Genomic DNA, 19559 nt, shown 5'->3' with positions numbered 1-19559 from the left:
GTCAACGCACAGGTAATGAGAACTTGCTACACTCACATGCCAGATTTCTTTCTGACCACATGGTAGCAGAAGGATGCAAAGACCTCTTTGCAGTGTGCCGTATGACAAACGACTGTGGAGAATCGTGTGAAAAACGGGGACTGTGTGGAGCACCTTGCTGAGGGGGTCACTGGCCATGAAGACAATTCAGAAAAATCAGACTTCGTCAGAAAGCAGGCACCCCTGGGAGTCTGGCTGTCACTGAAGCTTCATTTGGGTAAAGAAAGAGGAAAAGGGCTACACTTAAAAAAATGTTTGGGACTGTGTCACCAGTGAATTAGTCACTGGAGGATTAACATGAATAGAGGTGTAACACTCGGCTTCCCCAACCAAACGCTGAGTTCTCAAAAGACTGAAAACCAGGGAATGGTGTACATGGGTTTCCTTCACTTGGGCAAAAGACACCCCATACTAAGTCTGGAGGGCTAATCAGAGACTATACCAAAGACTTTGCTTCTGGTACAGAAAGTGGCAATGATCACAACTGTCAATAAGCAAACCTTAGGTCTTGTATGGCAGTATGTGCGTGTGTGCGTGTGTGTGTGTGCGCAGGGGTGTGCATGTGTGCGCGTATGTGTATGGAAGACTTAAGCCCCTATTATTCTGAGAGCATATAGCAAATATAGCAGATCATACGAGTGACGGAAGTCTTTCCTAATTTCTCAGGAGTTAGGATTAGAAATTCAGAAGAGGCCAGGGAGGTGCTGTATTTCATACGCAAGAGGAAAAAAAATACAGAAAACTCAGTGGAGCTCCTACAAAAAGAGAGCAAATCCTCTAAGAAGGCCCGGAAAGGGACAGGGTGCCTATGATCTGATGGGGGACAGATACACAGTATGATGAACATATGGCCTCAAACCCAGGCTGCAAACTCTTTTCCAGTCACTACAATGCTAATGCTGCCTTGTGGGAACCAAGGACAGGTAGAGGGTCTCCAACCACCCAGGGTTACCCTGGGTGTATCCAACCAAGAATCAGTGTCCGGAAAAGGACTTCAACTTCAGAGGGAAGTCCCACCCAAGCCCTTAGGAAAAGAGGATGGGAAGAGGGGAAGAGGGCTCAGATGGTGTCTGGATGTCCAGCAAATACAACTGTGTCCTCTTCTCCCAACCTCAAAGAAGGGATCGATATTATACTTCTTCTAAGGCAGCAAATACTTTTAAAGACAAAAATGAAAAATGAAAAAAACAACAACAACAACAACAACATTTTCCCCATTATTTATAATTTCCCATTATTATTTGCAATTGGCATTTGAGTTCCCCATAACATTATGGATGGCCCTTTTATTATTATAGGATGGCTCCTCGTTTTGCAGACTTGCTCCCAGGCCGAGGTGCTCCGCTGGGGGGTAGGGAGGTTTACAGGACGTCGGGATCCGGGAAGACAGAAGTCAGGGTTGCCCTCACCTGCACATGGAACGGGCAGAGTGGGGAGAACAGGGAAGGACAAAGAGGCTTTGAGTGACTGTGCTCTGGAGAGTATGATGCGAAAGCCTCAGCCTTTTCTCCTACAGAATCCTCAGTAAGAGCTCTAGAGCACCCAGATACTGCAGGTGCAAGTAATCAAGGCTGGCTGGAGCACAGGGTTCATTCAGGGGCAGCGGATAACGTCAAAAAGGTAAACTGCAGTTGGAAATGCAGGGAAACGTGAACGGTGACAAGTCTTTTGCATAAGTTACATGCGGTAAAAAAGAGGCTCTCCTGGACATGTGATTTATACATCCATTTATGTATGCCTGTACAATGACTCAAATAAGAGTACCACGTTGTGGACAATTAGGGCTCTCTCTAAATGTAAATATCAACCAGTCATTCCATTACATGCTAATAAGGCAGAAGGAAAAAGAATAATTATATCCCCTTATTCATTGTCTTTATAGGTCAAGGCACATTCTCTTGACTCTGAAATGGCTTTTTAATCTATTTTAAAGAATAAAGGTCAAGATTGATATATTCAACTACCACTATAATTAAAATTGGTCTCTTGGTAGAAACTATTTCCTTTCTAGAACTGTTAAAGAAAGTGATTTAAAAATTGAAGTAATATTACAATACTTCATGGTTTATAAAGCCTTTTTTACATTAATTCTCTTGCGATCTTCACAGCAACTTTGAGAAGTGGGGAAGGCAAGCAATATTATCTCCTTTTCACAGATTAGAAAATTGAGGTTCTCTGGGATTGAAGGATTTTCTTGAGATTACAAGGGTATTAAATATGAGACTAGAATACAAGACTTATCCCTCGAAGTTCAATATCATTTCCATTTTATGCAAATACAACATAAATATAAATCATGGAATATTTCAAATCGAAGTATCAAATATATCAAATGAAACTTCTGGAGAGTGGCTTGCAAAATTAACATTTTCTAAACGGTTTACAAGGAAATTACTTTCTAATAGGAAAGGGTTTAAATATGATTGATAAGTATTACTTGAAAATGATTCTAAAGTGATCTAGTTAAAGGCAACATAAAGTTCTAAATGGATAGTCACATTTTAATCGTCACAAAAAGTTATCTTTAATGTATAATAATTCCATTTTTTTTGTCCATACATGTTACTGTATTAATCTCACCAATTAATACAGCATTTTTCCCCCCCTTTTCTTCAGAGAAACCCAATCAAGAGAATACACTTAAGACTGGAAATTTTCTTTTTGTTTGCATCTGAGGTAAAGTCAGAAATGTTTCTACTTGGTGGCTTTGGTTCAGAAAAGCTATCTGTGTTGACCAACATGAACACGTAGCCACCACATTTATCTGATAGAAATGACAGTCTCCTGGTGTATGGGGGGGGGGGGGTGGGCGGGGCGGGTCAGAGGGGCTTCCTCCAGGAAGCACTCCAACCAGGAACATCAGAGGAAAGAACGATGAGATCTTAATCTTACATGTCTAGGCATTTAGAGCAAAGAAGTTTTAGGCCTTGCAAATGTCTAACTATATAAAATCTCCATTCACATAATTTTATGACATCTAGAGAAAAAAATTTAAATTGTTTCGCTTTCAACTTGAAGTTTTGGCAGTTTTGTACCACCTGAAGCTATTCTGAAATATTTATGAGGAAAAAAAAATTTTGGATAAAAAAAAACTTGCATAAATTGAACGTGTTCTGAGAATATTTGACTTAAGTTGGTGGATTGAAACCAAGACTGCTGGTTTGGTTTCTCTGATCGCTCTGTATAGCCCACATCCCTCCGCCCTCACTGGGGCCCAAAAGACTGGCATTATCAGTGTGTGACAAATTATTTTCTGAGACATCGATTCCATAAGTACTCAGGGTTAGAATTACCCTTTGGGAACCTGCTGGGTTAGAATTAAGTGATAGGATTTAAGGCCAAGTTTACATTTTCCAATGTATAAGATTTCAAATCTGCCTTTCGCAGATTATTCTGAGTACTAAAGCACATGTTCACTTGGTATTTCATCTGCATAATCACTAAAACAGAGGATTCCTCCAAGCGTGGTGGTGCTGGATCAGTATGATGGGAGTCACCAGGGCACTTGCAAGAAATGCAAATCGGAAGGGGAGACAAACCGTGAGAGACTATGGACTCTGAGAAACAAACTGAGGGTTTTGGAAGGGAGGGGGCGTGAGAGGTTGGGTGAGCCTGGTGGTGGGTATTAAGGAGGGCACGTATTGCATGGAGCACTGGGTATGGTGCATAAATGATGAATTCTGGAACACTGAAAAAGAATTAAATTACATTTAAAAAAAATAAAAGGCTTGTATGAACTCTCATAATTCAATAATAATACTAATAATAATACATCCACTAAAAGTAGAAAAAAAAAGAAATGCAAGTCTTGGACCCCTCCCCACACTGAATCAATAGCCCCGGGGGTGGGGATGTGGGGGAGGGCTCCATCCAGGGACGTATTTAATCAATGCCCCCAGAGAAGGCACACTAAGTTGGAGAAACAAGGCAGTAAAATAGTCTCAATTTTCTTCTTTGTCAGGGTCAGACTGCACTTACTATTTTAGGGAGAGTAAGCAGGGAGAGAACGGGCATTCGTTCCTACAATGGTGCTAGGGAACTCTACCTAAAGAGCAATTTTGAAGTCGAAGTATTATTTGGATTTTTGCTTCTCTTTCACTCTCTTCCTCCCCAATCCAATCCTACCTTGAGGCAGTTTTGCAATTTATATGAGCAACATATAATCCGAAGATAAAATTTTGGTGAATCTAAAATTAATCAATGTATAACACATTAACATTTGTGATTTAAAAAAATAATGTGGTAAGAGAGAAAAGTGAAAGTAACCGCTTTAAAGAAGTCGGGAGGCTATTTGTGGATTTCCATTTTTGCCTTCGAGGATTAGGCAGCTTTCTGGTACGCCAGAACTGGCTCTGGTACCCATATGGTAAACCTTTTATACTCCCAGAAGCACGTGCCTGGTCCACACTGCTGGCTCCATAAATGTCTGAGTGAAGATTAAAGAAAATAATCCAGACTCCAAGTACATGAATACAAACACAAAACATTCGCTTCCGCTCCAAACGACTGAATAAGAGTGGATCCAAAGATCTTTACTGAATTTAATGCCAGTTTCTGTTCTCTGAACTTCCCACAGTCTAATAAAGGAGGACTTCTTCCGGGAACATGATTTCACCTGAACTGTGATATCTCATCAGCAGTCTTTACACTGGGCTCCTAAAGGAAGGGTTGTGTCAGCTCTAGGCATTCAGGAAACATGACCAGATAGATACACTGTATAATCATCAAGGGCTTGCTTGAGATTCTTGCAAATAGTAAATCACTTTTTTCAAATAGATAATGTAGTCACATGTCTCCATGTTTTTTTTTTTTCCTTCATGCATTCTTCTGGAGATATCTTTGTGCTTATATAAGCATATGCAAATGTATGTTTCTATTTAAGCATGCACATGCTACCTCTTGCCTTTTCCCTTAACAATATGGATGGAGATCTTTCCATCTCTCTAGATCTCGATCTATGTGTGTCTCCTCTACGTCCACTTGCATCTGTACACATCCGGCCCCATTCTTGACTGGCTGTATAAAATCCCACTGAATGAACAAACGCATCAAAATTTATTTAACTATTTCCCTGCCGATGGACAATTAGCCTTTCCCCAATTCTGTTATAAAGAACTCTCAATTCTGTTATAAAGAACTCTACCATGAATATGGTTGTTCATGTTCACGCAGCATTTCACATATGTAAGCGTATTATCAGTGGGATAAATTACTAGAAGTACACTCTTGGGGTCAAAGGATATATTTATTTTCCATTATTACAAAAATTTCCATAGAGCTCTCTAATCCTGTCTGTGCCGTAGTTAGACTCCTCTCAACAGCGAGCCAGAGGGCTGGTTTCCTTACGCCCCTGGCAAGGCTGACTGACTTTTCCAGCTTTACCTGTGTGAGATGAACAGCAGTCTCTCTCTGTGCTTTACTGTTTGTTCATTTCCTTTTCAGTGGGATGCTCATATTCATATACTTCCGGCATTTTTTGGTCTTTTTCGTTTTTCCTCATGGATTTATAACAGTGGTCTATACAGTAAACCAATTAGTTCTTCAGACATAATATCTCAAAACTTCATGCCAGGTTGTTTCACTGTTGCCTTTACTTCCTGTGGTTTTTGTCACAGGGAACACGTCCCCTTTATGTAGTTGCTTTTTAAAGAGATATTCTTTGTAGCGTCTGGATTTTACATCATACTTTACCACTATCAAAGGATAATGATAAAATGCATTTTTTCCAACCAAGTGAAATTAATTTTTGCATAAGGAGATAATGGATGGAAGCCATCTACTTTTCTTTCCTAAACAGTCATCTGGTTGTCCCAAACATCATTTATTGACATATCCACCGTGTCTCCACTGACAGGCAATACTACCTTTATCACACACGATATTCCTACACTCACTCAGCCTGTTTAGGGTCTCTAGTCCATGACTGGTCTACACGGACCTATTCACATGCCAACAATCCTGTTTGAATTACTCTAATTTCACAATACGTTTGGATCAAATTGTAAGGCTGTTAACACCCCACTCCACTTTCCATTATTTCTCTTCTGACAAAATTTCCTTCACTGTTCTTGCATGTTTATTTATATAAACAGGCATTCTTGTAAAAAGAAGAAAATCTACTGGTATTTGGATTGGGTCCATAATGAAATATTAAAGCTAATTTAGGAAGATTCAAAATGTGTGATACTGAAACTTCTTTTTCAATCATGCAAACTTCCCTTCGGGCCTTAGGAATTTTAGAGTTCTATTTAGCAGCTGGACCTTGTACACGTATTGTTAGTTTACTACATGGTGTGGTTTAAATTGATAATAAATGAGACCTCGGCTTCCATAATATTTTCTAACTACTGTCATTTGTATCTAGAAAAGCTCCTGATTTCATTAAATATTAATTTTACTAAATTCTCTATTTGTTACGGTTTTTCATCTGCTGCTCATGGCTCTTATCAGGTATACAATTATATCTGCAATGCTGAGCTCTTTATCTCCTTTCTATTTTCCCATTCTCTTTTTCTTATCTAACTACATCTTTCTTGTAATTTTGAAAGCATGATTAAAAACCCCACATCTTCCTTTCCTATAAGGCAGATGGGAAAGGTACTAAAACTTTTAAGTAGTAAATTTAAAGTAAATGTGTAAAATTATTTCTAACATTCTACAGGTAGATTACAAAAGTCCTAGCCAGTGAAATTTATGGGCTCCAATAGTTATAATCAAACACAATGGCAAAGTTTTGAAAGAATCCAGATAATCTTGGGGCTAGTAAACACGACTGTAGTTAAGCATGCCGAGGAGACGGTAATCAAATCACATACTTTTGGAGGATGAACTGATAAACAGGGGAACATGGAGAGATTTTCTCTCATTGAAAATTGGTAATCAGTCATAGGCTTTGTGTTGTATTTTCCCCCATTAAATGAAAAAACATGAGCCAGTGGAACAGTCAGTATTAAAATCTTAGGGGACTAACTACCTTATGATGCAGTAATCACAATACTGGGTATTTACCCCACATATACAAACAACAACAACAACAACAACAAAACCCACTAATTCAAAAGGATACATGCACCCCTGTCTACTGCAGCATTATTTACAAGAGCCAAGATAATGGAAGGAGCCCCAGTGTCCTCTGATAGATGAATGGATTAAAAAGATGTGGTATATATAAGCAATGGAATATTACTCAGCCACAAAAAAGAATGAAATCTTGCCATTTGCAACCACATGGATGGAGCTAGAGACGTTAATACTAAGCAAAATAAGTCAGACAGAAAGGTATACACTGTTAGATTCCATTCATATGTGGAATTTAAGAAACAAGCCAAAGAGCAAAGAGGAAAAAGAGAAAGAAACAAATCAAGAAATGGGCTCTTAACTATAGAGCGCAAACTGACAGTGACCAGAGGGGAGGTCGGTGGGGAGGTGGGGAAACAGGTGATAGGTTTGAAGCACTTGCTGTGATGAGCGGCCGGTGATGTCTGGACTTGGTGAATCACAATGTTGAACACTTGAAACTAATATAACACTGTAGGCCAACCATACTGGAATTAAAATAAAAATGAAATAAAAAATTGTATGGTTTTAACAATGACTCCTGTACTTTATTTTATTTATTTATTTTAAGATTTTATTTATTTGACAAACAGATCACAAGTAGGCAGAGAGGCAGACAGAGAGAAAGGGGGAAGCAGGCTCCCCGCTGAGCAGGGAGCCCGATGCGGGGCTCAATCCCAGGACCCTGGGATCATGACCTGAGCCGAAGGCAGAGGCTTTAACCCACTGAGCCACCCAGGCACCCCCAATGACTCCTGTATTTTAATTTGTCACCAAGCCATTTCGTATTTTAGCTGGAATTACGTGGTCTCCAGCAGTGAAACATGAGTAATTTTTTTTCTTCCCTCAAAATCTAGAGTAGTTTCAAACCAGTAAGTTAATTGGAAACGTGACTTATAAATACAAGGATAAAGCAAAAGTTATACAAGAGGTCACCTGCATAGTCTATTTCCATATTCATTAAGCAGAAGTTACCAACATGAAACCTGCCTAATCTAGATGTCGCAGGAAACAGAATATAGCCCTTTCTGGCATGTTTACAACACCCCTGTGTTCTGAAATCCCGTTTCACTAGGAAACGGCTAAAAATTAAAATAACTCATTACACTTGGCTTTAGAAATTCAGGAGAACCCGTCAGCTATGCTCAGGAGAGGCTGAAGGGCCCTGTCATTCTGTTTGTCTTAACCTTCTAGTCTATCGGGATTTCTAGGAGTGGAATGTCTTACAGCCTTAACCGCAAAATTACGGCTTCTAGATCTTATCAGCTTCCAGGCTGGAGCAGAGTGGAACTGACTGACGGCCGAATGGGACAGAGATAAAGCGATGGAGACCACCAGTCACTCAAAGTCCCATTGTACTAAGTGCTTGGAAAATGAGGTCCCAGAACCTTCCCTCAATTTAGGATTTAGTACAGGAAACGGAAGACTCCGTGGTACTCTCTCTGAGGAGATTCCTGGGAGGGCTCCAGCTGGCCTAGAGAAAACAGGACACGGGAAAACAGAAAATGCTGGGATCGTAACGGACATGCGTGTTTCTGCCAAAATAAGCGGAGAAGTGTTTTGTTTTTGTTTTTATTCTTCTCACTGAGACTAACTGGAAGACTAAGAAAATTATTTAAAATAGGAATGATTATTTCTGTAATATATGAAATACATAAAACTGATATATGCATAATTTATGCACACTTTTAAATTAAAAGATTTTCTTCCAAGCATATTTTTACGTATGATAATTAAACAGACATTTTCATCTCAGGTGACTATTTTGCTTTTCTACCTCTATATAGCCATAATCCAGAATCCAACATTATTTTTCCCCCCTTTGGTATGAGAGATGGGCAGTTTGCCACCTTCTGTAACAGTCATTTCCCACGAATATAAGAAAGCCCTTCCAGGGCTGATGTGAAAAAGAATCTCTGAGATACACTGTTAGGTGAAAATCAAGCAAGATGTAGTTTTTCTTAATTACTATTTGTATTTAAAAAAAAAAAGTAATGACCAGCAGAGAGACAGAGAAAGAAAGAGAGACAGAGACATTCTGCTCTTCTATTCCCAGAATATCTGTAGCATGACACTCAAAAACCTTGACACAAGCCTGAGAACAGTGTCAGGAGGACAGGCATCATGCACGCTCCTAGATCTTCCCACTCGTATTACTTAAGAATGTGTAACCAATGCACATACACAAATTAATAAAAACAGAATAAATGGCCACTGGGACCATTCCAGTAAAGGAGTAAGAAGGGCAAAAGCATTTTCCGGAGGTACGAAACGCAGTCATTGGCCTGTTTTCTTTTTTGTCTTAAGTAATCTCTACACCCAACATGGGGCTCGAACTTACAACCCTGAGATCAAGAGTATGTGCTCTACTGACAGAGACAGCCAGGCTCCCCATCCATTCATCTTTTCAGAAAAAAGAAATCCCCTTACATTGAATCCATAAGCATGTAACCCAAGAATAAAGAAATAAAAGCATCTCTAACTTTTAAACAAAGCTTAACTTTCTATAATTACACAAGATAGGCCAGACTTTGACTTATATAGCAGCAGATGGACATTCAAATTCTCTCCCAGGCAACTGAAAGAAACGACGGTGTTTTACATTAATCAAAAGAGGGAGAGATATAAACAATATTAGTTTCAACCCATTTTCCTTGTGTCTCTTGGTGGGATCTACTTTTAGCAAGAGCCATTTAACGTACATAATTACTAAATATATACTAAATATATATATAGAAAGGTATAAAAATTAGTAGCTTTCGTATCACAGTCTAAAAAATGATTAATGTAATCTTATTTAGTTAACAAGAAGAAAAAAAAACTCCATAAATAACCATCTAATTATAAGAACACAAATGTTACTTTATGGAGAAGTAAGTAAATAAAGCCTCTTAAATGGCTAATTATTATAAAGTCTGGTATAAAATAAACTATGTTGCGATGAGCACAAAAATATCACTAACTACAATCACAAGGTTTTGATCCTCAAATGCAAATTGGGTTCAAGTTCCAAAATTCTACAAATGATGTGGTTCTATAGAACAATAATGAAGAAAAATAAAAGGCGTTTTTTAAAAATTATTTATTTATTTATGGGGGGCGGGGTGGGCAGAGGGAGAAGCAGGCTCCCCACTGAGCAGGGAGCCTGAGGTGGGGCTCGATTCCAGGACCTTGAGAAACTGACCCAAACCAAAGGTAGACGCTTAACCACCTAGCTACCCAGGTGCCCCAGAAAAGTCAGAGTTTTAAATGAATGAAGACACACAAAGGAAACATCATGGTGATGCATGGTGATGCAATCAGGAGAAATATCAAAGTATGATGAGCTCAGAGTTGTGACTGAAGCTAACTCCTCCACATTAATATCCACGTACCACTGAAATATTAACAATAAACAGATCCCTAGCATTATTGATTTAATAAAACATAAAACATTTATTCAAGTAGTAACTTAGCTGAACTCATGTCCAGTGATGTTCCATTAAAAATATTACTCTTTTTGAAAATTATTAATACTATCAGCAGGAAATGTCTATTACTGTGTGTGTATACATATTTATATAAATAAAAACATATATGTATATATGTGTGTATGTGCATATGAATTATACACGACTCCAATAATCAAATAAAAAAAATACAGTAAAAGGAGAAATAGTATCTTGAACAAATCTGAATATCAGTAGTTTATATTATAATATATATTCATAAAATAAAATTGTATATATTGCCATCATAATCTTTCAGAAAATTCTGGTATTTCTATATAACTTGAAATCTGAAAACTTTTATAATGCAGAGATCAAATACTAAAACACGTTATGTAAATGTTTTGTCATTTAAAGTTATAGAACTGAAGGGAATCATTTGCTCAAATGCAAATTTTCCATTAATCACTCAGAGATCTTTCTAGTGTAAGAAAGATGGTTATATACTAAATATTAGGTAGGTAAGAAAATATTTCAAGCACTGTTTATTCTTCTTAGCAATGGCTTCAATTTGAAACGATCTTTTTGTTTCTATTGGCGTATCTTGGGAACTGGGTTTGCACACTGAAATAAACTTTTCTTTGAGCCAGAAGTTATTCCTACTAAATTTAGATAGAAGGATTTCTGTATAGACTAAAGTCAAGTGCAAGAGAGAGTCAAGGCAATTCTTCTGAGAACCAAAGCAAGAAACCTTGCTACCCACGAACTGAGCAAGGTTCTCTTGTTCCCAAGAACTCAAAACTTAACCAGTTTCACATTAACTGAATTAGCTGACTGTACATTCTACTTCTTATAGGCTCTTAAGCAATAATCCCAATGGACTACTTCCCAAGCAGGAATTCTGGCCACGGTATAGACTACTGCTACCCGTTCAGTTGTGTTACGCATGCTATAGGGGACAGGCTGAGCACTAAAGAACATGGAGGGAGATGAACTTCAATGGCACAGCCTGGCTCAATGTTTGAAAGAAACAGCTTGAGTCTTGACCAACAAGTGGCTCAAGATTGTGATCATATGGGTTCTACAGAGAATGAAAAAGATACATGAAAATAAGCAAATTCCCTTTAATGACATGGTACCTACCAAAATAATCTTTGAGTTCTAGGAGTCTAAACAACCAGAAGCTACAAATTTTTGAACATTTGGTAAAAGGAGAATGGTAGGAAATCGTAAATAGGTTGCACGGCACTTAGACTTTGTTACCTTTACTAGAATAACAGATGCAAAACTGTACACTTCATGGTGAATGAAGGAGATGATCTTTTGCACTATTGAGAGAAGAATCTAAATCGAATATAAATCTTGATAATAATGGAAGATAACACAATCAACAGTAGCAGATGTGTATTTAGATTGTTTATTATGTTATTATACAGATTGTATTATAAATATGTTATAATATTTAGATTAGATGGATAGGTACATCTATCATAGGACACTATCATTTGTGCTTTGACCTTATAATCTTCCCATGCAAAGTTACCTTTTTATTTAACTTTTTTATTCCTTTTGCTAACAAGAGCCAAAAAACAATCTTAATAAGAGAACCTTAGGTATTAATGTTCTTTTAAAAAGTATAAATTAATATATACAGTTGATACTACGGATCGATGGTTTTTAATAGGTTTCCACTATTCCCAGTTACTGTAACTCAGCTATTTTAAGTGTTAGTTTAAAATAAAAATCACACATCAAATCTGTGTAGTGGACAACTTAAAGAGCAATGCCACGTTTCACCCTCTGCACAGAAAACAAAACAAAACAAAAAAACAAACTACAGAACTTACTCTGTTACATTTGCAACTATACTGTCATGATCCCAAATCATCAATTCTATGAACTCAGTGATAATACTAATAAATTTAAGAAACCAATATCCAGTGGATGAGAATGTTTAGCAGACAGCCTGCAGTCAGTGTGAAGACAGACAACAACTCCTGGAGAAAAGGAAGGGGAAGAACTGGGGCTGGGGCAGATGGTACGCCAGCATGGGAGAGGGTGGGTGAAAGCACAGTGGGAAAGAACTCTTTTTCCCCCATTTTTCAGTTCTCCTCAAGCCCTGAGAAGTGGCAAGCATCTCCCTTTTTACTGAAAATGACCTTCCGAGTAGCCTTTATCGGGAGCGCTATAAAGTACAGTACCTGATCTACCTCCTTCCTTTTACGGTAAAGATATTCTAGAACATTTTACAATTTACAATTGTAAATATTATGATTTTAAAGCTGGGAGGAAATTAAGGAATCATTTAGTTTAACTAAGCCCTTATTTTACTGCTAGGGGAATGAGGTCCAGGGAACCCATGATTTCATTTCTAATCGACATAAATATACCAGCGTGGCTAAAAAGTTTAGAAATGTCATATTTAGTGGTATTAAAAGCAAGAGACAAACACACATAAGAAATGCTTCAAAAACACAAAGAAAAAAGTACAAAGAAGAGCTCTCCCTCAGAATGGCAAGTCATCTGTTCTGATGTTAGTATGGAACAGTAAAATATAATGAGCTTTTAGAAATGGATCAGGGAAAAGGTACCAAGTGATGAAAGTCTGAACACATGCAACGATTAGAAACATAAAAATTATATACAAAATACTTACCAGGTACATATTATATCTTGAGGAAAATCCATAAAATGAGAAAGGTAAAGCCTGTCATAATTATTTCCTATTCAATTTGTTTCTACCTCTATTTCATTGTAAGAACAAAATACATGGCAAGATTACGAAATGCACTTCATTCAAATCGCCAGCCCCCTTTTCCATGAAGCACGTACATAACCACCTCCATTGCTACTTCAGCCGGGGGGCGGTTCTCAGCGATTGTCCTCCTTCTACTTAGCGGAGGGGAGGCTGGAAAGCTCAGGACACAGTTTGATGGTATCAAATTCCACACAGCTTGTTATTACTATTTCTAGGACAGCATTATAATACATTAAAATCTGTGCCAAAATAAGTATTTGGATTAAATTTTAAAAACTTGAAAACTCAAATATGTAGGCAGGTTCCTCAGATACATGCTCGCGCCTATCACCAGCGGAGGCGTTTTTTCCCTGGAATCACCTACATCAGTCTTTCCCGAAGTGTCTCTGTGGCTGAACAGAGGGACTTTATAATATGGCACATGGGTAAACACTTCTAACTTTACTACTTAAGTATGGGTTTTTATATATTTTAGAAAAAATTACACATGGTTTTCTATTTTAGAAGTGAATTAATTTTAAAAAATACATTAAGTAAATAATAGTACAGGCGATGTAAGTGAATATGGCCAAACTAAATGTCTGAGGTTTGGAAAATGCTGCCCGTATGGTAACTTCTCTGGTGATGAGTTAAGACTACTACTGAAAGATAGGAAAATTCAAACTCAATTGTATTTTACTCTTCATAAGCCAGTGTAAATCAGCATAAGATAAAAGTGAGTTCTTTCAGTAGAAATTTACAGTATTTTACTATATATCACTGAAGGAAGCCTACAAAAGTCAGCATCAATGAGGAAGACTCACCTCTCTTCCCATTACTCATAAAAAACTTCCCAACTCACATAACAGGGGGGACATATCAGTATCAACCCGCACAGAGGCACACGGGCCACGTTCTGGAAAATACCACAGAACTAAAACTACTCAACACATTCGTGCCCGGCCCAGCCTGTGTTATTTTATTTTCCGTCCCTCGAGAAGAAAATGTACCATGGAGGCTCCCAAGAAGCTAAATGAAAGAAACAGAAACTCAAATACTTACTGTCGCTGGGGAGGCGCGAGTGGTGTGTGTCACCGAGTGACCGGAGTTCTCCATGGAATTGCCGATGAGATAGGTTCCTCCAGAGCTGCTGATGAGTTGTCCTCCCGTGACGCCCATCTGAATCCCACCAGTGCCCACCATGCTGTGGGACGAAACCACGGTAGTCACCTGTGCGGAACTCCCTTGGGTGTCAAAGTAATTCCCTCCAGTGTTTTGGCTGTACATCTGCGTTTCTGTGTAAGGATAAGTTGTTGTTCGGCTTTAGAAGAAGAAGGAAAAAGGAAGCAATTTAGTAGCTTATTTATATCACCCTCGTTCCTTTTCTAGTGTGAATTTATGCTTCTAATCGATCAGTTAGCTTAGCCTTTGGAACAAGAAGAGTTTCGTACTTCCGTATGCACTTCATTCCAGAAATGAAGGGTACGTTCCTTTAGGTAAGTATCTCGGCGCTCCTCTGTCCTTGACAGCTTCTGACCTTGACCAGTGCCTACGTCCAGCATGGAAATAAGCTCAGGTCTCATCCCGCCAAGAAATCCTGCTGAGGGCCTTCTCCAATTCTTAAAACACTTCCTGCAGAACCCAGTTTTCAAAAAAGGGGGCCGACAGGTCAAATCCCCATGCTACCTCCCATTCCTGGGTTATTTGCAATAAACCTCCATGACCAAGGGAGCGCGCATCCATCTCTTCCTTGCCCCCGTAAGGACCTTGAGCAAACAGTTCCCTCTCGCTGGACCCTCCACCCCTATCTCTACCTCCTCCCTTCACACTCATGGTCCTTCCCGAGGAGATGACTATGCTACCTCTTCGCGTCCCTACTTTCTCCTTGGCAACAAACGCAGTGAAGCTTCTGCCCTTAGCTTTTCACGGCAGTTGCTTTTAGTAATGTCGCTTGTGGCCTAATCTAAAAACCAAGCTAAAAGGCTGACAAGTCCTTATCTTCTTTGACCGACCCACAGCAAGACAGTGCTGACCGCCTCGTGCTGCCCCTTCCTTCTCCTGTTCTGATTAAGAAGCTTATTTGCTTGATTTATTTTTCCCTTCCAGTGGACTATCCCTTACATTTTAACCTGACTTTGGTTTTCACTTCTCATTCTGAAATAATTAAAACATCAAGTTGCCAAAATAGTACGGAGAGGTATAAAACACTTTCATTAAAAAAAAAAAAAATTTCAAATATCCGGTGAAAATTCTCAGTTTTAGCATCATTCTCTTCAGCCTCATACCCCACAGCCAGGCACTACTGAAAATTTGATGTGTATGTTCTCAGACACTTTCTAGATCTATGTAGAGTCCCTCGGTCCTAACCTTTCTTGCTCCTTAGTTCCTGTGGCATTTCTTGTCCACTTTTTGCTTTTTCTCACTACTACCTTTAAAGGACCTTTTGGAGGCTCTAGTTTTCTGGCACTTATAATACAAGTATTTTCTGAGGTCTCCATTTTTAGCTCTTATATTTTCTCATTTTTATTCAGACCACCTATTTTTACTATATACATGCTCATAGTAAACGACCTTACATGAGTTAATATCTCTCACTACTTTGTGGTTATACTTGAAGAATTAAAATCTGGGTTTCTAACAGCCAGCTGGTTATCTCCACTAGGAAACCCCATGATAAATGGGAAGTCCCCATATGTAAAATTTAACTTATGGCTAAAAAGAAATTCCCTTTCTCTCTTGCTTCTTTCCCTAAACTCCCCCTCTTGGTGGAGGGCAGTGCCACTATCCTTACCTCATTCTTTCCTCAACCAGACTGACATCAGTCACTAAGTCTTACTAGTTTCACCTACAAAATCATCTCCAATCTTCCTTTCCATTCTCACTGCCTTCATTCACAAGATTCTCTATTATCCTTGCCCCCTAAATTGGTTTTCCTTCCTCTCGTTTGGTTCTCTTCCAATCTATCTTCAACTTTGCCACCAGGGGAACTTCCCCAAAATTCAAGTATGAAACTCAAACTAAAAACCTCTCTATGATTCTTCCTGGTCTTCAGAAGAAATTCAAAACCCCTGGCCCGCCTTACAAGCAGCAGCAGGGCTGGGGCCTACATGACGTCCAGACACGTGACTAGCTGTCTCCAAATGCTTTCCTCACTCACACCACACTGACCTCCTCCCTGCTTCCTCCCAGAACTACTCTTCTGCACGCCTTGCCCTTCGCGGCCATTCCTCGTAGGGCTGTTATGTTTTGTTCTCTGGGGCCTTGAAACAGCTCTCAATACACTTATTGTTAATTTCCTCGTGTTCTCATACTCCTGTGAAATTACGTTTCATTTCCATCTGTACCCTCAACATTGAACACAGTTGCTGGTATGTAGCAGCTATACCAATAAACAATTAAAAATATGATTCTATTTAAAAGTATATTTGACATAATAGCCACTTTCATAAATTTCTAAAACGTAAACCCTTTTTTTTGTTCTGGTAAAACGTGAAAATGTATGTAAACTATTCTAAGATGGCTTGGTATCACTTAAAGCAGGTCATTCAAAACCATTATAAATTATCTTGTAATATAATCTATAGTGTAAATTTTAGTAAAATAATAAAGGCGCTCTAGAAGTACTCTCCACTGGGTAAAGTTACTGCTTTCCAGAAAGAGTTACCACAGATCCAGGTATAAATTTTAGTTTGGGGTGCTGTGTGAAATACCCCATAGAGAACATTTTTCTTTACAGACAGAAAAATGCCATTTAAAATACATACATACCATCATTGCTCTGTTTCCCAACCAGAAGTAATTTTATATATTTCTTTCATTACACACTCATATAATAAAAACCAGCCACGTTGCTTTTGAATTTAGGTAAAAAAAGAAACGTGCTCATTTAAATTTATGCCCACTAAATATGACAGTGACTCTATTTCACTGTACTTAAAATAACACAATCTGATGATGATATTTAAGTAAAGCCAAGTAAAGTGTAGTGATATACCTAGGACAATAAATACTTCCAGAAAGCTGGGCATGGTGCTGGCTTTCCTTTTCGCAGTCTGAATGAAATGATTAAGCATGCTCTCCGCACGAAGCTGATTTCACAAGTGAAACATACAATAGCTAATGGTCGCTAATATTTACTGACCATTTCCTATGCAATAGGCACTATTTAATGTGCCTTTCAGGTATTGACTTGTTTAATCTTCCTTACAACTCTGAGATAGGTACTATTATAATTTCTAGTTCACAGATAAGGTGAGTACTTGTTTAGAAAAGGTTAAAGAGATTACATAGCTTTGTCTAAAGCAAACAGATAGTTAAAAAAAAAAAAAAGTAGATTTTGGGAGCACCTGAGTGGCTCAGTCCGTTAAGCGTCTGCCTTTGGCTGAGACGGGCTCCCTGCTCAGCTAGGAATCTGCTTCTCCCTCTCCCTCTGCCCTTTCCCCTGCTTGTGGTCTCTCGCTCTCTCCCTCTCTCCCTCTCTGAAATAAATAAAATCTTTAAAAAAAATAGATTTGGGAGTCTGCATTTAGCCCATGTCCTCAACCATTTCATCACATAAAAACAACTTTTTCTGTTTGTCATTACTTGTGAAGGACTGTGGGAAACAGCCCCTACAGGTCTTAGAGAGAACTCATGAGCTCCCTGTTGCTCTCTGGGATTTGCTTACATCTGGGCTCACCGTTAATTAGCACCACACTCCCCTCTTCTCTGACTCAGAATGGAAACGTTGGAGACATCCTCCCCACGACAAACGAGGAGAGAAGGAGAAGGTGGGGTTATTTCAGAGGATACTTACCACCACACACTTGGATTTTAGAGGTTCTATGATCATGGAAGTCAGTATGCTACCATAAGAGACACATTACAAGGGATTTAAGTCACTCCATCAGTGGGGCATGCCTCTGGAGTTCTCAGAGTACAAGGGGAATACAAACCAATGCATCACATATACATAAAATCTCTACATCCCTCAAGTCAGTATGAAAACATGGCAACCCACATTGATTTTCATACTTCCTTCTAGTAGTTAGAGATCACTTGTGAGTTGGAAAGTGAGAGAAGAATGGGAAAAGGGGAAAGTCAATGAAGAGTGTGCCTGACTCACAAGTTATCCTCATCACTCAACCATGACCCCTGGGACAGGAGACAAGACTGGGGTACTGCACAGACACATATTGGGATAAAGACTGACAATTTCGGGGGGAGGACAAAAATTATTAGGAAATGAAGTGTTGTGAAGGGCTTCTGGATTTGTCTTCTGAAAAATGTACCCCTGCAGTGGGAATGGAGGAGGCTTTTAAACTGGGTCATAGAGGCGGACCACAATATCCTTAGTCCCTGTCCTTTAAAGGTTAGGATGATAAGCATTAACCCATCACTGGAGTCCTGTTTCCAGAGCCAAAGCCAAAGTCATGCACAGATAACTCCAAAAGGTCTTTGCCATGTCTAAATGCTTTAAGCTCCTGGAGAAATACTGAAAAATGTATGTTAAAAAGAAAAAAAAAAAAAGAAGAAGAAGAAGAAAAAGAAGCACCAACAGGACAAAGATCTTTCTTAGGTACTGGAAGGAATGACTCTCTAATTCTGATGCCTCAGATCAGTCTGTTTTTCATACTGTATAATGAATACACAGGAGTTATTGCCCGAACACTATTTTCCCCCCAAATTTCCAAAACATATGTTCCAGAAAATTACTCAATATTTGGCATATCAGACTGAAAGCAGCTTACTATTTCTGGACCGTACGTTCCCAAAACAGCGAAATTCCCAAGCAGTCCTCTGCGCATTTGAAAAGTGCTACTGTGTTCCTTTTGCTTGTTCTTTATTGACTGCCAGACTGTTATGAAAATAATGTGTCATATTATTTCTATAGCAGAAGAGAAGACTTTCCATTGTTCCGCATATGTATCCAGTAATGAATGTAAATACATAGATACGTGCCTACTTGCTAGCAGATGCTGCTTCATAGCTGACTCCTTTATAAGATTCTATGTAAATGTCAGGACTGATCCATTGAATTCAGTAAATTAGTGCTGTTTGCATCCCATCATGCCTCGGCACACACCTGGGCTAAGCATGACCCTGAGTATTCCCTGCTTGCATATTCACTAGGATGATTATGTCAATTTACCTTAGCTATCACCAATTTTCTGTTTTCTTTAGCGTCAAGTGTCTTATCCACAACTCCAGATAGAGAGTATCTCTGAACTGTGTATTTTGTATTTTACCCAGGTTTTGAATGTCCTCCTACCAATAAGCTAGTCAACCAGAGGATTAAGCAATGGCCTGAAAATGGTTAA

General features: G+C 38.8%; 1 protein-coding gene across 1 annotated transcript in view; it reads right to left on the bottom strand.

Moving 5' to 3' along the window:
• Positions 1-19559, bottom strand: part of RFX3 (regulatory factor X3) — a 156449-nt gene that overhangs the window by 79575 nt on the left and 57315 nt on the right. Inside the window, exon 3 of the mRNA XM_080819674.1 lies at positions 14323-14581. Within this exon, the coding sequence (XP_080675800.1) occupies positions 14323-14581 (259 nt within the window). The remainder of the gene's footprint in view (positions 1-14322; positions 14582-19559) is intronic.

This window comes from Martes martes (genome assembly GCF_963455335.1).
Source record: "Martes martes genome assembly, chromosome: 12".
NCBI classification, from domain to species: domain Eukaryota; kingdom Metazoa; phylum Chordata; class Mammalia; order Carnivora; family Mustelidae; genus Martes; species Martes martes.
This window is presented reverse-complemented; position numbering and strand designations above follow the sequence as displayed.